The sequence below is a fragment of the Triticum urartu genome, chromosome 5A (genome assembly GCF_056163025.1).
Source record: "Triticum urartu cultivar PI428250 chromosome 5A, HENAU_Tu73, whole genome shotgun sequence".
Lineage (NCBI taxonomy): Eukaryota > Viridiplantae > Streptophyta > Magnoliopsida > Poales > Poaceae > Triticum > Triticum urartu.
The window spans coordinates 686,198,296-686,214,730 of record NC_141877.1 but is presented as its reverse complement, the minus strand read 5'-3'; the positions used below and the strand labels follow the sequence as shown (position 1 = coordinate 686,214,730).

General features: G+C 45.8%; 1 protein-coding gene across 1 annotated transcript; it reads left to right on the top strand.

Annotated features, from left to right (window-relative positions):
* The first annotated feature begins 8,487 nt into the window (after positions 1 to 8,487).
* LOC125506578 (uncharacterized) lies at positions 8,488 to 9,208 on the top strand. The gene has a single exon (XM_048671365.2). The coding sequence runs from the start codon at positions 8,614 to 8,616 to the stop codon at positions 8,839 to 8,841; it is 228 nt and encodes a 75-aa protein (XP_048527322.1). The 5' UTR covers positions 8,488 to 8,613; the 3' UTR covers positions 8,842 to 9,208.
* The last annotated feature ends 7,227 nt before the right edge of the window (positions 9,209 to 16,435 follow it).

The window sequence follows — 16,435 nt, the reverse complement described above, 5'->3', positions numbered from 1 at the left end:
TAGATGATTTGAAATGAGTGATCCACACTTGAGCAGTTAAGAGAGGTGATTAGAGACTAAATCCCCCATACCAGGGCGCCAGCTCACGCCACGTGGTGGCACTTTAGCGCCGGTTCGTGCCGAACCGGTACTAAAGGTTGGGGGCCTTTAGTGCCCAACCTTTAGTACCGGTTATGGAACCGGCACTAAAGGCCCTTACAAACCGGTTTTGGTCTAAGCCTTCCTGGTGCTTCGTGTCATTCCTTTGCCTGGCTTGCTGAATGACTGATGGTCTACCGTTAAACTTCTGTTAGTTTGCTCCTACGTGAGCTTTTGTGGCGGACTATCTGGATGAGGCATGTAATGGATGAATTGCTAAACTTTGTAGGCCTCTGTAGTCGTTTATGATGTCGCTGGGTTTTCGCCTCATTGCGGACTGCTCGATGACGGGTGTCTGTCGTGGGTTTCCCAGTGATGCTTTGAACTCGCTTTTCCCTTTGTAGGCTTCCTGGTTACCATGTGAAACTGGTTGTATTTCTGTTATGATGAGTAATGAAAAAGGGTTACGCCCGGTTCAAAACAAATAAAATAAAGAGGCCGAATCGCCGGCGGCTGACTCGGCCGCCTCTGAAAGCCCCGCCTCCCACGCTCCCAGCCCTCCGCTGCGCCGGAGCCCAGCAGCTCCGACTGAGATCGGTCGACGGTTCCACGTCCAGGGAACGACCACGAACCATAGCACATTTTTCTTCCATTTTTGTAATATAATAATGCGTGTTCATCTAAGCTGTATATCTTTTTCATCTGGAAGTATGTTTTTATGGAGAAAATCCGTTTTATTTTTTGACCGAGATAGCATTTTTGTTTCTTCCTTTTATCAGTGTCATGTAATTATACTTGTCATGTGTCCACTCTGCGATGAGCTTTGAAACGATTGCCATTTCTTTCTTCAAATGATAGATAGATAGATAGTCTGTGACATCAACTTGAACTAGTTGTGGTGCACGGGCAAGACACAATGCTAGAGAGCACGCGCGAGCTTTTACTTTTGCTGCCGCTATCTCATAAAAAATAATTGTCCGTCGATGTAGCAAAGCTCCTATCCTATCTTATGCACAGGAGACATATACCAACCGTACACCCCAAAAAAGATGACGCCAATGCCATCATATGAATAAGTTTGAACATATTTAACTTTCATGTTCCATACCTTCATATATGTCATGAAAATTCCAATTATTCTATCTCTTTTAAAAACGAAAATGATAACTGGCGAATGGTCGCCAGGAGGCTCACCCCAGCAAACGCCTTCCCACCGTTGCACGTATCTTAGCGCAAGGCGGACACCACGAGATCAGCTGGAGCCATTCACTATTTCCCGTTTCCTGGTGAACATTCTTTTTCTTTTTATGGAGAAAATCCGTTTTATTTTTTGACCGAGATAGCATTTTTGTTTCTTCCTTTTATCAGTGTCATGTAATTATACTTGTCATGTGTCCACTCTGCGATGAGCTTTGAAACGATTGCCATTTCTTTCTTCAAATGATAGATAGATAGATAGTCTGTGACATCAACTTGAACTAGTTGTGGTGCACGGGCAAGACACAATGCTAGAGAGCACGCGCGAGCTTTTACTTTTGCTGCCGCTATCTCATAAAAATTAATTGTCCGTCGATGTAGCAAAGCTCCTATCCTATCTTATGCACAGGAGACATATACCAACCGTACACCCCAAAAAAGATGACGCCAATGCCATCATATGAATAAGTTTGAACATATTTAACTTTCATGTTCCATACCTTCATATATGTCATGAAAATTCCAATTATTCTATCTCTTTTAAAAACGAAAATGATAACTGGCGAATGGTCGCCAGGAGGCTCACCCCAGCAAACGCCTTCCCACCGTTGCACGTATCTTAGCGCAAGGCGGACACCACGAGATCAGCTGGAGCCATTCACTATTTCCCGTTTCCTGGTGAACATTCTTTTTCTTTTTATGGAGAAAATCCGTTTTATTTTTTGACCGAGATAGAATTTTTGTTTCTTCCTTTTATCAGTGTCATGTAATTATACTTGTCATGTGTCCACTCTGCGATGAGCTTTGAAACGATTGCCATTTCTTTCTTCAAATGATAGATAGATAGATAGTCTGTGACATCAACTTGAACTAGTTGTGGTGCACGGGCAAGACACAATGCTAGAGAGCACGCGCGAGCTTTTACTTTTGCTGCCGCTATCTCATAAAAAATAATTGTCCGTCGATGTAGCAAAGCTCCTATCCTATCTTATGCACAGGAGACATATACCAACCGTACACCCCAAAAAAGATGACGCCAATGCCATCATATGAATAAGTTTGAACATATTTAACTTTCATGTTCCATACCTTCATATATGTCATGAAAATTCCAATTATTCTATCTCTTTTAAAAACGAAAATGATAACTGGCGAATGGTCGCCAGGAGGCTCACCCCAGCAAACGCCTTCCCACCGTTGCACGTATCTTAGCGCAAGGCGGACACCACGAGATCAGCTGGAGCCATTCACTATTTCCCGTTTCCTGGTGAACATTCTTTTTCTTTTTATGGAGAAAATCCGTTTTATTTTTTGACCGAGATAGCATTTTTGTTTCTTCCTTTTATCAGTGTCATGTAATTATACTTGTCATGTGTCCACTCTGCGATGAGCTTTGAAACGATTGCCATTTCTTTCTTCAAATGATAGATAGATAGATAGTCTGTGACATCAACTTGAACTAGTTGTGGTGCACGGGCAAGACACAATGCTAGAGAGCACGCGCGAGCTTTTACTTTTGCTGCCGCTATCTCATAAAAAATAATTGTCCGTCGATGTAGCAAAGCTCCTATCCTATCTTATGCACAGGAGACATATACCAACCGTACACCCCAAAAAAGATGACGCCAATGCCATCATATGAATAAGTTTGAACATATTTAACTTTCATGTTCCATACCTTCATATATGTCATGAAAATTCCAATTATTCTATCTCTTTTAAAAACGAAAATGATAACTGGCGAATGGTCGCCAGGAGGCTCACCCCAGCAAACGCCTTCCCACCGTTGCACGTATCTTAGCGCAAGGCGGACACCACGAGATCAGCTGGAGCCATTCACTATTTCCCGTTTCCTGGTGAACATTCTTTTTCTTTTTATGGAGAAAATCCGTTTTATTTTTTGACCGAGATAGCATTTTTGTTTCTTCCTTTTATCAGTGTCATGTAATTATACTTGTCATGTGTCCACTCTGCGATGAGCTTTGAAACGATTGCCATTTCTTTCTTCAAATGATAGATAGATAGATAGTCTGTGACATCAACTTGAACTAGTTGTGGTGCACGGGCAAGACACAATGCTAGAGAGCACGCGCGAGCTTTTACTTTTGCTGCCGCTATCTCATAAAAAATAATTGTCCGTCGATGTAGCAAAGCTCCTATCCTATCTTATGCACAGGAGACATATACCAACCGTACACCCCAAAAAAGATGACGCCAATGCCATCATATGAATAAGTTTGAACATATTTAACTTTCATGTTCCATACCTTCATATATGTCATGAAAATTCCAATTATTCTATCTCTTTTAAAAACGAAAATGATAACTGGCGAATGGTCGCCAGGAGGCTCACCCCAGCAAACGCCTTCCCACCGTTGCACGTATCTTAGCGCAAGGCGGACACCACGAGATCAGCTGGAGCCATTCACTATTTCCCGTTTCCTGGTGAACATTCTTTTTCTTTTTATGGAGAAAATCCGTTTTATTTTTTGACCGAGATAGCATTTTTGTTTCTTCCTTTTATCAGTGTCATGTAATTATACTTGTCATGTGTCCACTCTGCGATGAGCTTTGAAACGATTGCCATTTCTTTCTTCAAATGATAGATAGATAGATAGTCTGTGACATCAACTTGAACTAGTTGTGGTGCACGGGCAAGACACAATGCTAGAGAGCACGCGCGAGCTTTTACTTTTGCTGCCGCTATCTCATAAAAAATAATTGTCCGTCGATGTAGCAAAGCTCCTATCCTATCTTATGCACAGGAGACATATACCAACCGTACACCCCAAAAAAGATGACGCCAATGCCATCATATGAATAAGTTTGAACATATTTAACTTTCATGTTCCATACCTTCATATATGTCATGAAAATTCCAATTATTCTATCTCTTTTAAAAACGAAAATGATAACTGGCGAATGGTCGCCAGGAGGCTCACCCCAGCAAACGCCTTCCCACCGTTGCACGTATCTTAGCGCAAGGCGGACACCACGAGATCAGCTGGAGCCATTCACTATTTCCCGTTTCCTGGTGAACATTCTTTTTCTTTTTATGGAGAAAATCCGTTTTATTTTTTGACCGAGATAGCATTTTTGTTTCTTCCTTTTATCAGTGTCATGTAATTATACTTGTCATGTGTCCACTCTGCGATGAGCTTTGAAACGATTGCCATTTCTTTCTTCAAATGATAGATAGATAGATAGTCTGTGACATCAACTTGAACTAGTTGTGGTGCACGGGCAAGACACAATGCTAGAGAGCACGCGCGAGCTTTTACTTTTGCTGCCGCTATCTCATAAAAAATAATTGTCCGTCGATGTAGCAAAGCTCCTATCCTATCTTATGCACAGGAGACATATACCAACCGTACACCCCAAAAAAGATGACGCCAATGCCATCATATGAATAAGTTTGAACATATTTAACTTTCATGTTCCATACCTTCATATATGTCATGAAAATTCCAATTATTCTATCTCTTTTAAAAACGAAAATGATAACTGGCGAATGGTCGCCAGGAGGCTCACCCCAGCAAACGCCTTCCCACCGTTGCACGTATCTTAGCGCAAGGCGGACACCACGAGATCAGCTGGAGCCATTCACTATTTCCCGTTTCCTGGTGAACATTCTTTTTCTTTTTATGGAGAAAATCCGTTTTATTTTTTGACCGAGATAGCATTTTTGTTTCTTCCTTTTATCAGTGTCATGTAATTATACTTGTCATGTGTCCACTCTGCGATGAGCTTTGAAACGATTGCCATTTCTTTCTTCAAATGATAGATAGATAGATAGTCTGTGACATCAACTTGAACTAGTTGTGGTGCACGGGCAAGACACAATGCTAGAGAGCACGCGCGAGCTTTTACTTTTGCTGCCGCTATCTCATAAAAAATAATTGTCCGTCGATGTAGCAAAGCTCCTATCCTATCTTATGCACAGGAGACATATACCAACCGTACACCCCAAAAAAGATGACGCCAATGCCATCATATGAATAAGTTTGAACATATTTAACTTTCATGTTCCATACCTTCATATATGTCATGAAAATTCCAATTATTCTATCTCTTTTAAAAACAAAAATGATAACTGGCGAATGGTCGCCAGGAGGCTCACCCCAGCAAACGCCTTCCCACCGTTGCACGTATCTTAGCGCAAGGCGGACACCACGAGATCAGCTGGAGCCATTCACTATTTCCCGTTTCCTGGTGAACATTCTTTTTCTTTTTATGGAGAAAATCCGTTTTATTTTTTGACCGAGATAGCATTTTTGTTTCTTCCTTTTATCAGTGTCATGTAATTATACTTGTCATGTGTCCACTCTGCGATGAGCTTTGAAACGATTGCCATTTCTTTCTTCAAATGATAGATAGATAGATAGTCTGTGACATCAACTTGAACTAGTTGTGGTGCACGGGCAAGACACAATGCTAGAGAGCACGCGCGAGCTTTTACTTTTGCTGCCGCTATCTCATAAAAAATAATTGTCCGTCGATGTAGCAAAGCTCCTATCCTATCTTATGCACAGGAGACATATACCAACCGTACACCCCAAAAAAGATGACGCCAATGCCATCATATGAATAAGTTTGAACATATTTAACTTTCATGTTCCATACCTTCATATATGTCATGAAAATTCCAATTATTCTATCTCTTTTAAAAACGAAAATGATAACTGGCGAATGGTCGCCAGGAGGCTCACCCCAGCAAACGCCTTCCCACCGTTGCACGTATCTTAGCGCAAGGCGGACACCACGAGATCAGCTGGAGCCATTCACTATTTCCCGTTTCCTGGTGAACATTCTTTTTCTTTTTATGGAGAAAATCCGTTTTATTTTTTGACCGAGATAGAATTTTTGTTTCTTCCTTTTATCAGTGTCATGTAATTATACTTGTCATGTGTCCACTCTGCGATGAGCTTTGAAACGATTGCCATTTCTTTCTTCAAATGATAGATAGATAGATAGTCTGTGACATCAACTTGAACTAGTTGTGGTGCACGGGCAAGACACAATGCTAGAGAGCACGCGCGAGCTTTTACTTTTGCTGCCGCTATCTCATAAAAAATAATTGTCCGTCGATGTAGCAAAGCTCCTATCCTATCTTATGCACAGGAGACATATACCAACCGTACACCCCAAAAAAGATGACGCCAATGCCATCATATGAATAAGTTTGAACATATTTAACTTTCATGTTCCATACCTTCATATATGTCATGAAAATTCCAATTATTCTATCTCTTTTAAAAACAAGAATGATAACTGGCGAATGGTCGCCAGGAGGCTCACCCCAGCAAACGCCTTCCCACCGTTGAACGTATCTTAGCGCAAGGCGGACACCACGAGATCAGCTGGAGCCATTCACTATTTCCCGTTTCCTGGTGAACATTCTTTTTCTTTTTCCCAAAAATTGCGTGACCAGGGTTTCGAACTCACAACCTCCTATGTAGGGGGGGTGGGGGTGGACTTCCCACTCGACTAAAGTGGGGGGTTGTGAACTCCTGCGTTTAAACTACTATATGTACTAGTAGATGGTACGTGCTATGCACGTGATGTCTTGCGATCAAACAACAATCAAGGTTACACGATACAATTCTTGGTGGCTTGGTGCCCAAATGACTTTACACGATGGGTGCTTCACAAAACAGCCACGGAAGATCTTGCATAGAACTTTTTCTCTCATCAATAACAGAACGTGAGGGTGCAGGTGTATAGTGGGTTCAAGATAACTCCAGAAAGATCATGTCCACCTTATTTTGGCGCGCGGCCGCACCAAGCTAATCCCAGAAACCACGGCTGTTGGATTAGTTTGGTTGGGTAAGAAATCAGCGACTAATACTTTAATATCACCGCGAGTGATGAGTCAAAGTTCAAAAAACCGTGTACTATAGTAGTAGAAGATTTTAAAGAAAAACATGTTTTAAATTTGATTTTTATTTGGAAAAAATCCTGAATTTTTACCATTTTTGAAAGTACAAAAAGTCCCCATTTTAGGGAGATTTTTTTCTTCTAAACTTGCCATGTGCAACTTTTAATTATAGGTGGCATGGCAATTCTTTTTTATTTTAAACCATGTCATTTTTTGTCTCCGAGAACATGGCAATTTTTAGGTATTTTTGTAATGCCCATGGCTGGGAAATTGTATCACTTATCCATGTTAATTTTGGAATTGTCTTTTTTTTTACTTTCTCACATGGAAATTTTATTATTAAGAGCATGGCATTTCAATAATTAATAGCATATCATTTTTATTATGAAGACGATGGCAGTTTTATTACTAAGAGCATGGAATTTTATTATTAATAACACGATTTTTTCATTAAGTGGATTGCAGTTTTATTATTAAGAGCGTGACATTTTAGTTATTAATAACGTAATAGTTTTGTTATTTAAAGGAGATAGTTTTTATTTGAGAGTATGAAAATTTTATTATTTTAGGCATGATAATCTTTTTATTAAGAAGATGCAAAAAAATATTTGCATGGATTTTTTCAACGGAATGACATGTTTTATGATTTTTGCACAGTGAACCAAATAAATAAGAAGTTTACAGCATGGCATTTTGCTTTGGTCCATTGCAAAAAGAAAGAAGAAAATTCTCCAAAACATGACATTTTTCGCACAGTAAAACATCTCCATGTAAAAATTCATAAAAAAAAATATGTAGATCACACGGCACTTTTTTTAATCATTCGATTGTAAATTTGCAAATTAGAGAAATGGCAGTTTTATAAAGTAGAATGACAACTTTAAAATTTTAACATCATGGTAGTTTTATAAATTTGTATTTTCTTTGTTTATAATAAGAAAATAATTAAACTGGTCTATTGGCCTATCTCCTCTAGCGAACGATGGAGGTGGGCGAAAACGTTGGCTTGATGGTCCTCCGCCTGTCGAACGAAAACGGTAAAATATAGACACACCATGGGTGATGTAGCATATTACTAACCGCTCAAAAAAATAAATCTACGACAAGCATATTACTATTACTATTTGACAGCCCTAGTAGTGTGGAGTATTACAAGAATAGTAGTGGTTGAATAATAAGCCGCCACCCGCTCCGCACCACCCACTCGATCAGCAATGGAATGAGCATGCATGGTGATGGTGATGGTGATGGTGATCCACCTTCGGCGCGCGCGACCCGACCTTCTCTTCTCCGCCCAAAAATAGCCGGCGTCCCCTGCATATAAACACCACGGCGAGGCCCTCATAGCCACACCACCACCACCATCTCCATCTCTCAAGCCAACAAGCATCCATCCATCCATCCATCGCCAAGCAGTGCGCCTGCCCGCAGCTAGCAAGCTCCCACCGGACCAGCCAACAATGGCCCGCGCCGCTGTCTTCATCGTCGCCCTCCTCCTGGTCGCCGTCGCCGTGGCGCCATTCGCCGACGCCAAGGGCAAGAAGGCCAAGGCCGAGAAGAAGGCCGAAGCGCCGGCGCCCTCCGCCAGCGCGCCAGCCGACGCGCCCGCCGCCGACTCCCCAGCCTCCGAGCCCTCCGCTGCGGATGCACCGGAGCCCAGCAGCAGCAGCAGCAGCACCTCCGACTGATCGATGACCGCCCGCCCTGCATGCCCGGACGCCGGACAGAGAACGATCCGTCTGGTGATGATGAACCGGAGCTCTCCCTTTCTCTGTTTGTAATAATGCATGCGTGCTGATCCACGCCGCCCCATCCAAGATTTTCTTTTCTTTTCTTTTTATGGCATTCTTTTCAGGGGAATAGTTCGTCCCGTTTAATTTTGTTGAGATCAAATTTCCTCTTTCTTTTGCCAATGTCATGTACGTAGTTATACTTGCCTCTCAACATAAGGCTTGTTGTCATCTTCAATTCTAGCCTTGTACCGTGAAGCGATTGTGAACAATAAACAGAAAATTCCCCACTTCTTTACAATTTGTTTCCATACAATTTGTTTTCAATCCTCATTTCGGGTGTAACTCTAATTGCCTCGCCTCCTACACATGATCTTCTTTTTTCGGCCAGGCTCTGAAACTGCTTCCATGCCAAATAGAGATTGCTTCCATCTGGTTAGAATTTGTTGCTAATCAAGATTCCTTCCATCTGGTTAGAATTTGTTTGAGTCAGCCGAAAAATTTGCTTCCACGACTACGACGACCGCTTCAGCCTAGTTCGATCGTACTTGTGTCTAGGGTACGCAAACAAAAATGTGTTTCAAGCGACTAGAAAATTGTTTTTGCTGTAACATAAAAGAGACTCCATTGTAACTAGAGATCACTTTCATTTATTTACAATTTGTTAGTCTCGACAAGTCATATAAATTGCGTCTACGACCACAACAACTAGAATTGATCAGTAAGGTAGGTTATGTGCCTCTAGGGCTGTAGGCACAATACGGACAACACTGACGGCGACATACGACACAATATGGCAACACCATGGAAGTGTGTACAGGGAAGTTCGCAAGCATGGTTGCAAAATAGTTCATCATTTAGCAACTATTCCATAAAAATTCAAATTGCAAGTGAAAATTAAAGTTCACAAACATGGTTGCAAAATAGTTCATCATTTAGCAACTATTCCATAAAAATTATTGGTCAAGGAAAACAACATCACTTATTTGCTTAAATGCTCTCTAGCAATTAAAACAGTGCCAAATCAGCATTTTTAAATGCTTTTGCGATTATGAAAAATTCAAACTTCTCCCAAACTTTTTGTGGTAGTGCCAAATATTGCAATGTAATTAATTGGACAAGTTTCATATTTTACAAAACTCATTCTATTGAAATAAATACAAAACAGAAACAAATAAAGAAAACAGAAAAAGAAAATAAAAAGAAAAGGGGAAAGGCCACTGTGAACTGGGCCTTAGTGCACAGTGCCTGGCCCAGCCCACCTCTCTCGGTCGCCTTCGACCTCCTACTATAGGAGGCAGACCGGGCGCGCGCGCCCGTGCCCGTCCCCGCATAGCCACCTCGTCGGTCGCGCTGCTACATGCGATGGGAGGGGATAAGGAGGCCACCGTGGCTCCTCGGGGCGGCCCCCAGATATCCCTCCTGGCTCGTTCCTCTCCCTCGCACATTCCTCTCACCCGAGCGCCGCCGTCGCCATGGCTCCGGCATAGCCGTGGCCACCGTCGACCCCGCGCCCATCTGCTGTGTCCACGAGCTCCGCCCGCGTCCGCTACACCATCTGCAGCCACTTAGCGCACCTGCATCGCCAAATCGCCGTCGTCTTCAACCTCGGGTCCCGATGTCGTTCGTCGTCAATTCCGGCGTCGTCGAGCCTCCCCCGAGCCCACTTAGCACACCAGCAGGCCCCCAGTGAGCCCCCTTCCTTTCCCTCTCTCATCTAGCTCGCGCGCGCCCGCTAGCGAGCTCCCCCGCCGTGGTCGAGCGAGTCGCCGCTCGAGCTTGTCGCCGGTCGTGCGCCGGTGGCCCTCTGGTCACGCACATGCACCCACTCACCTTGCCGTCGCCCGTAGTACCGTTCTCGCGCGTTAGCTCGATCAAATTCAAGCTCCCACGCGCGCACCGTTCACGCTGAGCCCCGGCGACCGCCCCGCTCGCCGCCGGCGACGCCACGGACCACCTCCGGTCGTGCCACCGCCTCCATTTGACACGGCTTCATCTCCGCTTCGAACGGGACCGGCCACACCCTGTTTCGTGGCCCGTAGGCGGATTCCGGCGAGACCCTGGCCACCTCTGCAGCGGATTTGGTCGCCTGAGCCAGCTCCGGCGCCGGCGCTGACGTGGCCGGCCCTGGGGCCCACCCCGGGTCACTGCGAGTGGGTCCCAAGGGCCCCGTTTGACCCCATTGACCCAGTTAATGTGCTGACTGGGCAACCCCAGTCACTGACATGTGACCCCCACACGCTAATTAATTGTTTTGTTAATTTAAACTTAATCTGTTAACTAATGTGACACTAACAGGTGGGTCCTACCCCCTTAATTAATCAGAGATTAAAAGTTAACTATGAAAATAGCCAGAGTCACGCACGTGTGGGGTCCCTCCACTGTTTTAGTGGATAAGGCTGACCCAGTCAGCCTGCTCACTAGGCAGCTGGCCCACCAGTCATCCCCTATGTGGCCTGTCTGGGTACACTTTTGGGTGTATCTAGCATTTAGACATTTAATTTCTAATTAAATTTTAGAAATTGTTTAAAACTTGAAAATTCATATAAAATAATCCATAACTCGAATGAAAATAATTCATATATGAAAAATGACCAGAAAAATAAGACAACTCGGTTTATGCCATCCACATACCTGTCACATGCATCTAACACTGCAAACATGTAACCTTCCCCTCCGGTTCTTCTGTCCGATAACTACCTAAAGCCGGGAAAATATTTCCAGATATTTTCCCGCTCCGTCTGTAATGCTTAGCACTGCATTAGGTAACCCTAGCATAACATATTGCCATGTCATGCATCATGATGCATTTGTTTGCTTTATATTTATTTTTTCTTCCCCCTCTTCTCTTCGGTAGACCCCGAGATCGACGCTGCTCCCGGGTATTACTACACACCTGATGAGCAGCCCCTTTCAGCAGAGCTTCTAGGCAAGAAAAAAATCCCCCTTCAACATTCCTATATCACCCATTCTTTTTTCTCATGCTTGCATTAGATTTTGCTACTGTTGTTCAATAGCTCCTATTCTGATGCACAACCTTTGTAACCTGCTATTGTTACTTTTGTTGTTATCCTATATGCTTAGTATTGGTTAGTTAGTGATCCATGAGTGACCCCTCACCCTTGTCCTTGTTACCCTGCTTTGTTACCGGTGACTCGATCAATGTGATCAACGAGCAGAGACCGACACATCACCGACACCCCTCTTAGTTGTACGACTCTGCAGAGCTACTATCGAGTGCCGAGGGTGATGCCTCGTATCCCACTTACGATGATATCTCTGTAGTGTATCACATCGAGTGTGGTTAACCGAGGGTGATTCCTCACTCACCACTCCCGATGATGTCTCTGTCGTGCAGCTCCTCAAGCGTGAACCCATCGAGGGTGATTCCTCCAAGTTCACCTTGACATTTTACCTCATGTGTGAACCTATCGAGGGTGATTCCTATGAGGTCACCTTGATGGTATGGAACCACAACTACTTTAACTGTTCGCCGTTAACTGTTACTGCGGGACTGAAGGGACAGGTGGTGCCACCCCTGTAGAGGTGGACCTGAGTTCCCGACAGTATCTAGATAAGTCGGGTTGACTATGAAGGTACCCGTGAAATAATGACGCGGCACGACTGGGCAGGCAGAGACCGCCCAGGAGAGGGATGGGCCTGACCCTTATCGTAAATCCACGAGACGGGACGACAGGATCACTGATCATTTCCGTGAGCTCCTAATAGAGTAACTGGTTTGGATATGTGATCTGAGTAGGCCACTGGCCTTTTCGCACTAACCACCACGCGGGAATAAGTATGGGCACTCGGCGTCGTACGATTCTCCCAAAAGCTCTTCATATGTCATAGTTCAGAGATGCGGGCTGATTCTTCGGGTGGACGGTAACCACCTGCGCTTATATAAGGAGGTGGGTCTGGTCCCCGGCCAGTTGCGCAACGCGCAGCAGTGCAAAGGGCGATGGACCCAAGACCCCTGAGCGCTTAGGATGTAGACTGGCATGCTGAGCCCTCTGCTGAGCCTAAGTAGGACTACAGCGTGTCGATCAGCCGAGGCCGGACAAGACTCGAAAAAGTGTGTCCGGCCAAAGTTAATCGAGCGTTTTGGGTAAGTTGGTGCACCCTGCAAGGAAGTATATCTATTTGAATAGTTGTGTTTACGGTAACGGACGCTCGGAGTTGTATCCCAATCTATTACAACTATAACTGGATACTTGTGACACTAAATGGATACGATGGCTCCGGGATCGCTTTCTCGCAGGGAGTCGAGGAAGGATCTCTGGGCGTTGTTGAAAATACACTTGTTACTATAATATATGCCGCTCTACTTTCTTCTGTTGCTGCAAGATGCTAGTCTTCGATAGGCTAAGCATTCCCTTATATTCTGGCATTTCTACAGTATAGGCCAAAGATATATCCCTACTCACGGTTGTAAGTCTTGCGAATACTTTGGATGAGTACTCACGGTTGCTTTGCTACCTTTTTCCCTTTTACCCGATTGCTGCGATCAGATGACGAAGCCCAGGAGCCAGTTGATCCCGCTGATGACTACTAGTACACCGACGGAGCGTATTACTACATGGAGACCGACGATGAGGAGTAGTTAGGAGGCCCCAGGCAGAAGGCATGCGCCTTTTCGATCTAGTAATCGTTTTTTTGCTAGCCTTCTTAAGGCAAACTTGTTTATCTTATGTCTGTACTCAGATGTTGTTGCTTTCGCTGACTTATGTATTCGAGTCTTCGTGGCCCTGACTTGTAATATAAAGCTTTATGTTTGAATTTGTGTCTAGAGTTGTGTTGTGATATCTTCCCGTGTGTTGGGGATATGACTATTTGTGTAAGCCGTCCAGGAGGGGCCGGGTTATGCAGATAGAGGCTTATCAGAAGCCCAAGACCAAGGCATGAAGATGGCGGTTCACTAAAAGGCCTAAAGGCCCACAGGCGGCTTAAAACCCATAGAGATAAACCGCCATGATGGCATGACTTGTATTGTAAGGTAGAAATAACTAGTCACCGAGCCGGACACTGTCTATGAGCCGGCCGGGACTCTCCAAGTCGCAGGGCGCCAACCCGTGTATATAAGGGGGCGACCCGCTGGCGGCTTAGGCAGAAAAACAACTCATCGAGAGCCAGGCATAGCGTATCTCGCTCCCTGGTCATGGAAACCTCAAGCAATACCAACCCAACTAGACGTAAGCCTTCCTTCACCGTAAGGGGCTGAACTAGTATAAACCTCTCGTGTCCTTTGTCCCGATTAACCTCTTTAAGCTTCCTAGTTGCGATGGCTCCACGACTAAGTCCTTGCAAGAGGACATCTGCCGTGACAATTCCATGACAGTTGGCGCCCACCGTGGGGCCAGCGCACGGTGGATTTGAGTTCTTGAAGGGCAGCTTCGAAGGGCTCAAGGGATACGCGGTTGGCCGGATGACCAAGAATCGTCGTGGCAAGATCTACATCGACGACGAAGGCTGGGGCCCCGACGCCGGCTCAATTGAGTACGGGTACCGGGTCCCCTTTGGCGGAATTCACGTTTTCATCGCCCGGACCAGTGAGCCGGGCACTGAGCCGGACAACTGCACCGACCTCGTCGAGACGGCTCAGCGTGCGAGACCCGCCCGAGCTCGACCCGTCGTGAAGCGTGCCTTTGTGGGTTGCATCCACGGAGGTGAACTTTCTGAAGGATCTAAAGGTGATGGTGAGCCGGCCGTCCTCTCTGACGGTGAATCGTCCGCCGGCTCAACAGATTCGCTGTATCAAGTTCAAGATGGCGTGCTTGGGGGCTGTTCTGATGGAAGCACTATTCTGGACCCCTCAGAGTCACCAAACTGGGCAGGAGTCTTCATGGCTGGCACTCAACCCGGCCAAAATTCTACGGCTTCAGCGGCAATAACGTCCGGGTTAGGAGCAGCCGGGGCAGGAGGCCCTGTGCGCTCACCGGCTCAGGTGCTGATGGATCTCATGGATAAACTTACGGCCCTGTTAACTGCCACCGTCATCCCTGCGAACCAGTCTGAGCATGAGGCAGAGGTGGCACAGGTTCGTGAGGAAATTGCTCGGGCCAAGGAAACCTTAGCAGCTGAAGATACTAGATTGGCTACAGAGCAGGCGGCTTTGGACGCACGGGCGCAGCAGCTTCAGACAGAGGCTTTTCAGCTCAATATGAGCCTGAACGCATCTAATGAGGTAATGAGGAGGAGACATCAGAAAACTCAGTCCCGTTTACGTCAGGTTTATGGTCCTCGGAATCTCTTTGCTACACCCGGAGCCGGCCCAAGTAATCCGCCGGGTGAAAATCAGTTTATGACATCCGGAGCGGGAGGCCCGGTCCAGCCTCAGGTGACGGCGCCTCTTTACGGGAATATGGCACCACCCCGTTACGTACCAATACCTCCGGGTCACTTCTCCAACCCCATGGAGAACTTAATCACAGCATCAGCACGTTTGGCGGCTCTCCCAGTGGATGGTGATGATCCGACAGCGGTGGAAACCCGGAGGATCAGGGAACTTGTCCAAACAGCTCTGGCTCAGCAAGAGACCTACTCCTACAGCCGGGACAGGATTCACTCAACTCCTCCGCCTTGGCTGGCTCCGCCTCGTCAAAATCGGAGCCCGAGTTACAGCAGACACATGGAGTCAGAGGCCGTGTCAAGCAGCGCACGGCGCCGGAACCAGCCGGGCGGGTAAAACCCGGTGCAGGATCGAATACGTCAAGAGGACGAGCGGGCGGCTCAGCTAGCGGCTCAGCTCGCAGACCAACAGGACTTACCGGCTTATCCAACGACTTCTGTTGAGGCGGGAGCTGCTACTAGAACCGGAGGTGTTCCTTGTCTGGTACGGGCTCTACGTAATGTACGTCTGCCCAAAGATTTCAAGGGGCCTCGGAAGGTGCCGAATTACACGGCCGACTTACAGCCTGGGACGTGGATCGAAAGTTATGAGATGGCCATGGAACTGCTGGAGGTCAATGACGCAGCGATGGCTAAATACTTCACCATGATGTTGGACGGAACGGCCCGTTCTTGGTTAAAGGGCCTACCACCCAATTCTATTAGTTCATGGGCAGAGCTAAAGGCTCGATTCATCCAGAACTTCAAGGACACTTGCAAGCAGTCTATGTCGATTGTGGACCTGACAAATTGTAAGCAGGAGGAAGGTGAATTCACGACTCATTGGGTGCGCCGGGTCAAAGAGATAATACATTCGTCCAACAAGATGGATGCCGGCTCAGCAGTTCTTATGCTGGAGAAGAATTGCCGCTTTGAACCTCTGAGACAGAAGCTGGGGCGTCTTAAGCGTGATTGCAATGATATGGGGACGCTGATGGCGGCTTTAGTCAAGTATGCCGATTCTGATAGTACCAAGGATCCCGCGTCTGGCGAGGAAAAGACAGGGAAGGGAAAGAAGAACGGTAATGGAAAGGTTCAGCAGCATAACCCGGCAAATCAAGGAGGCAATAAGCGTAAGGCGGACGGTAACCTGGAATTTGTGGCTAATGCACAAGGTAACAATCAGAAACGCAAGGGGAAACCGCCCCCTCGGTCCGGTGGGTCA

Excerpts from the sequence above, each read along its gene's own strand:
- LOC125506578 (XM_048671365.2), top strand. The coding sequence starts at position 8,614 with ATGGCCCGCGCCGCTGTCTTCATCGTCGCCCTCCTCCTGGTCGCCGTC.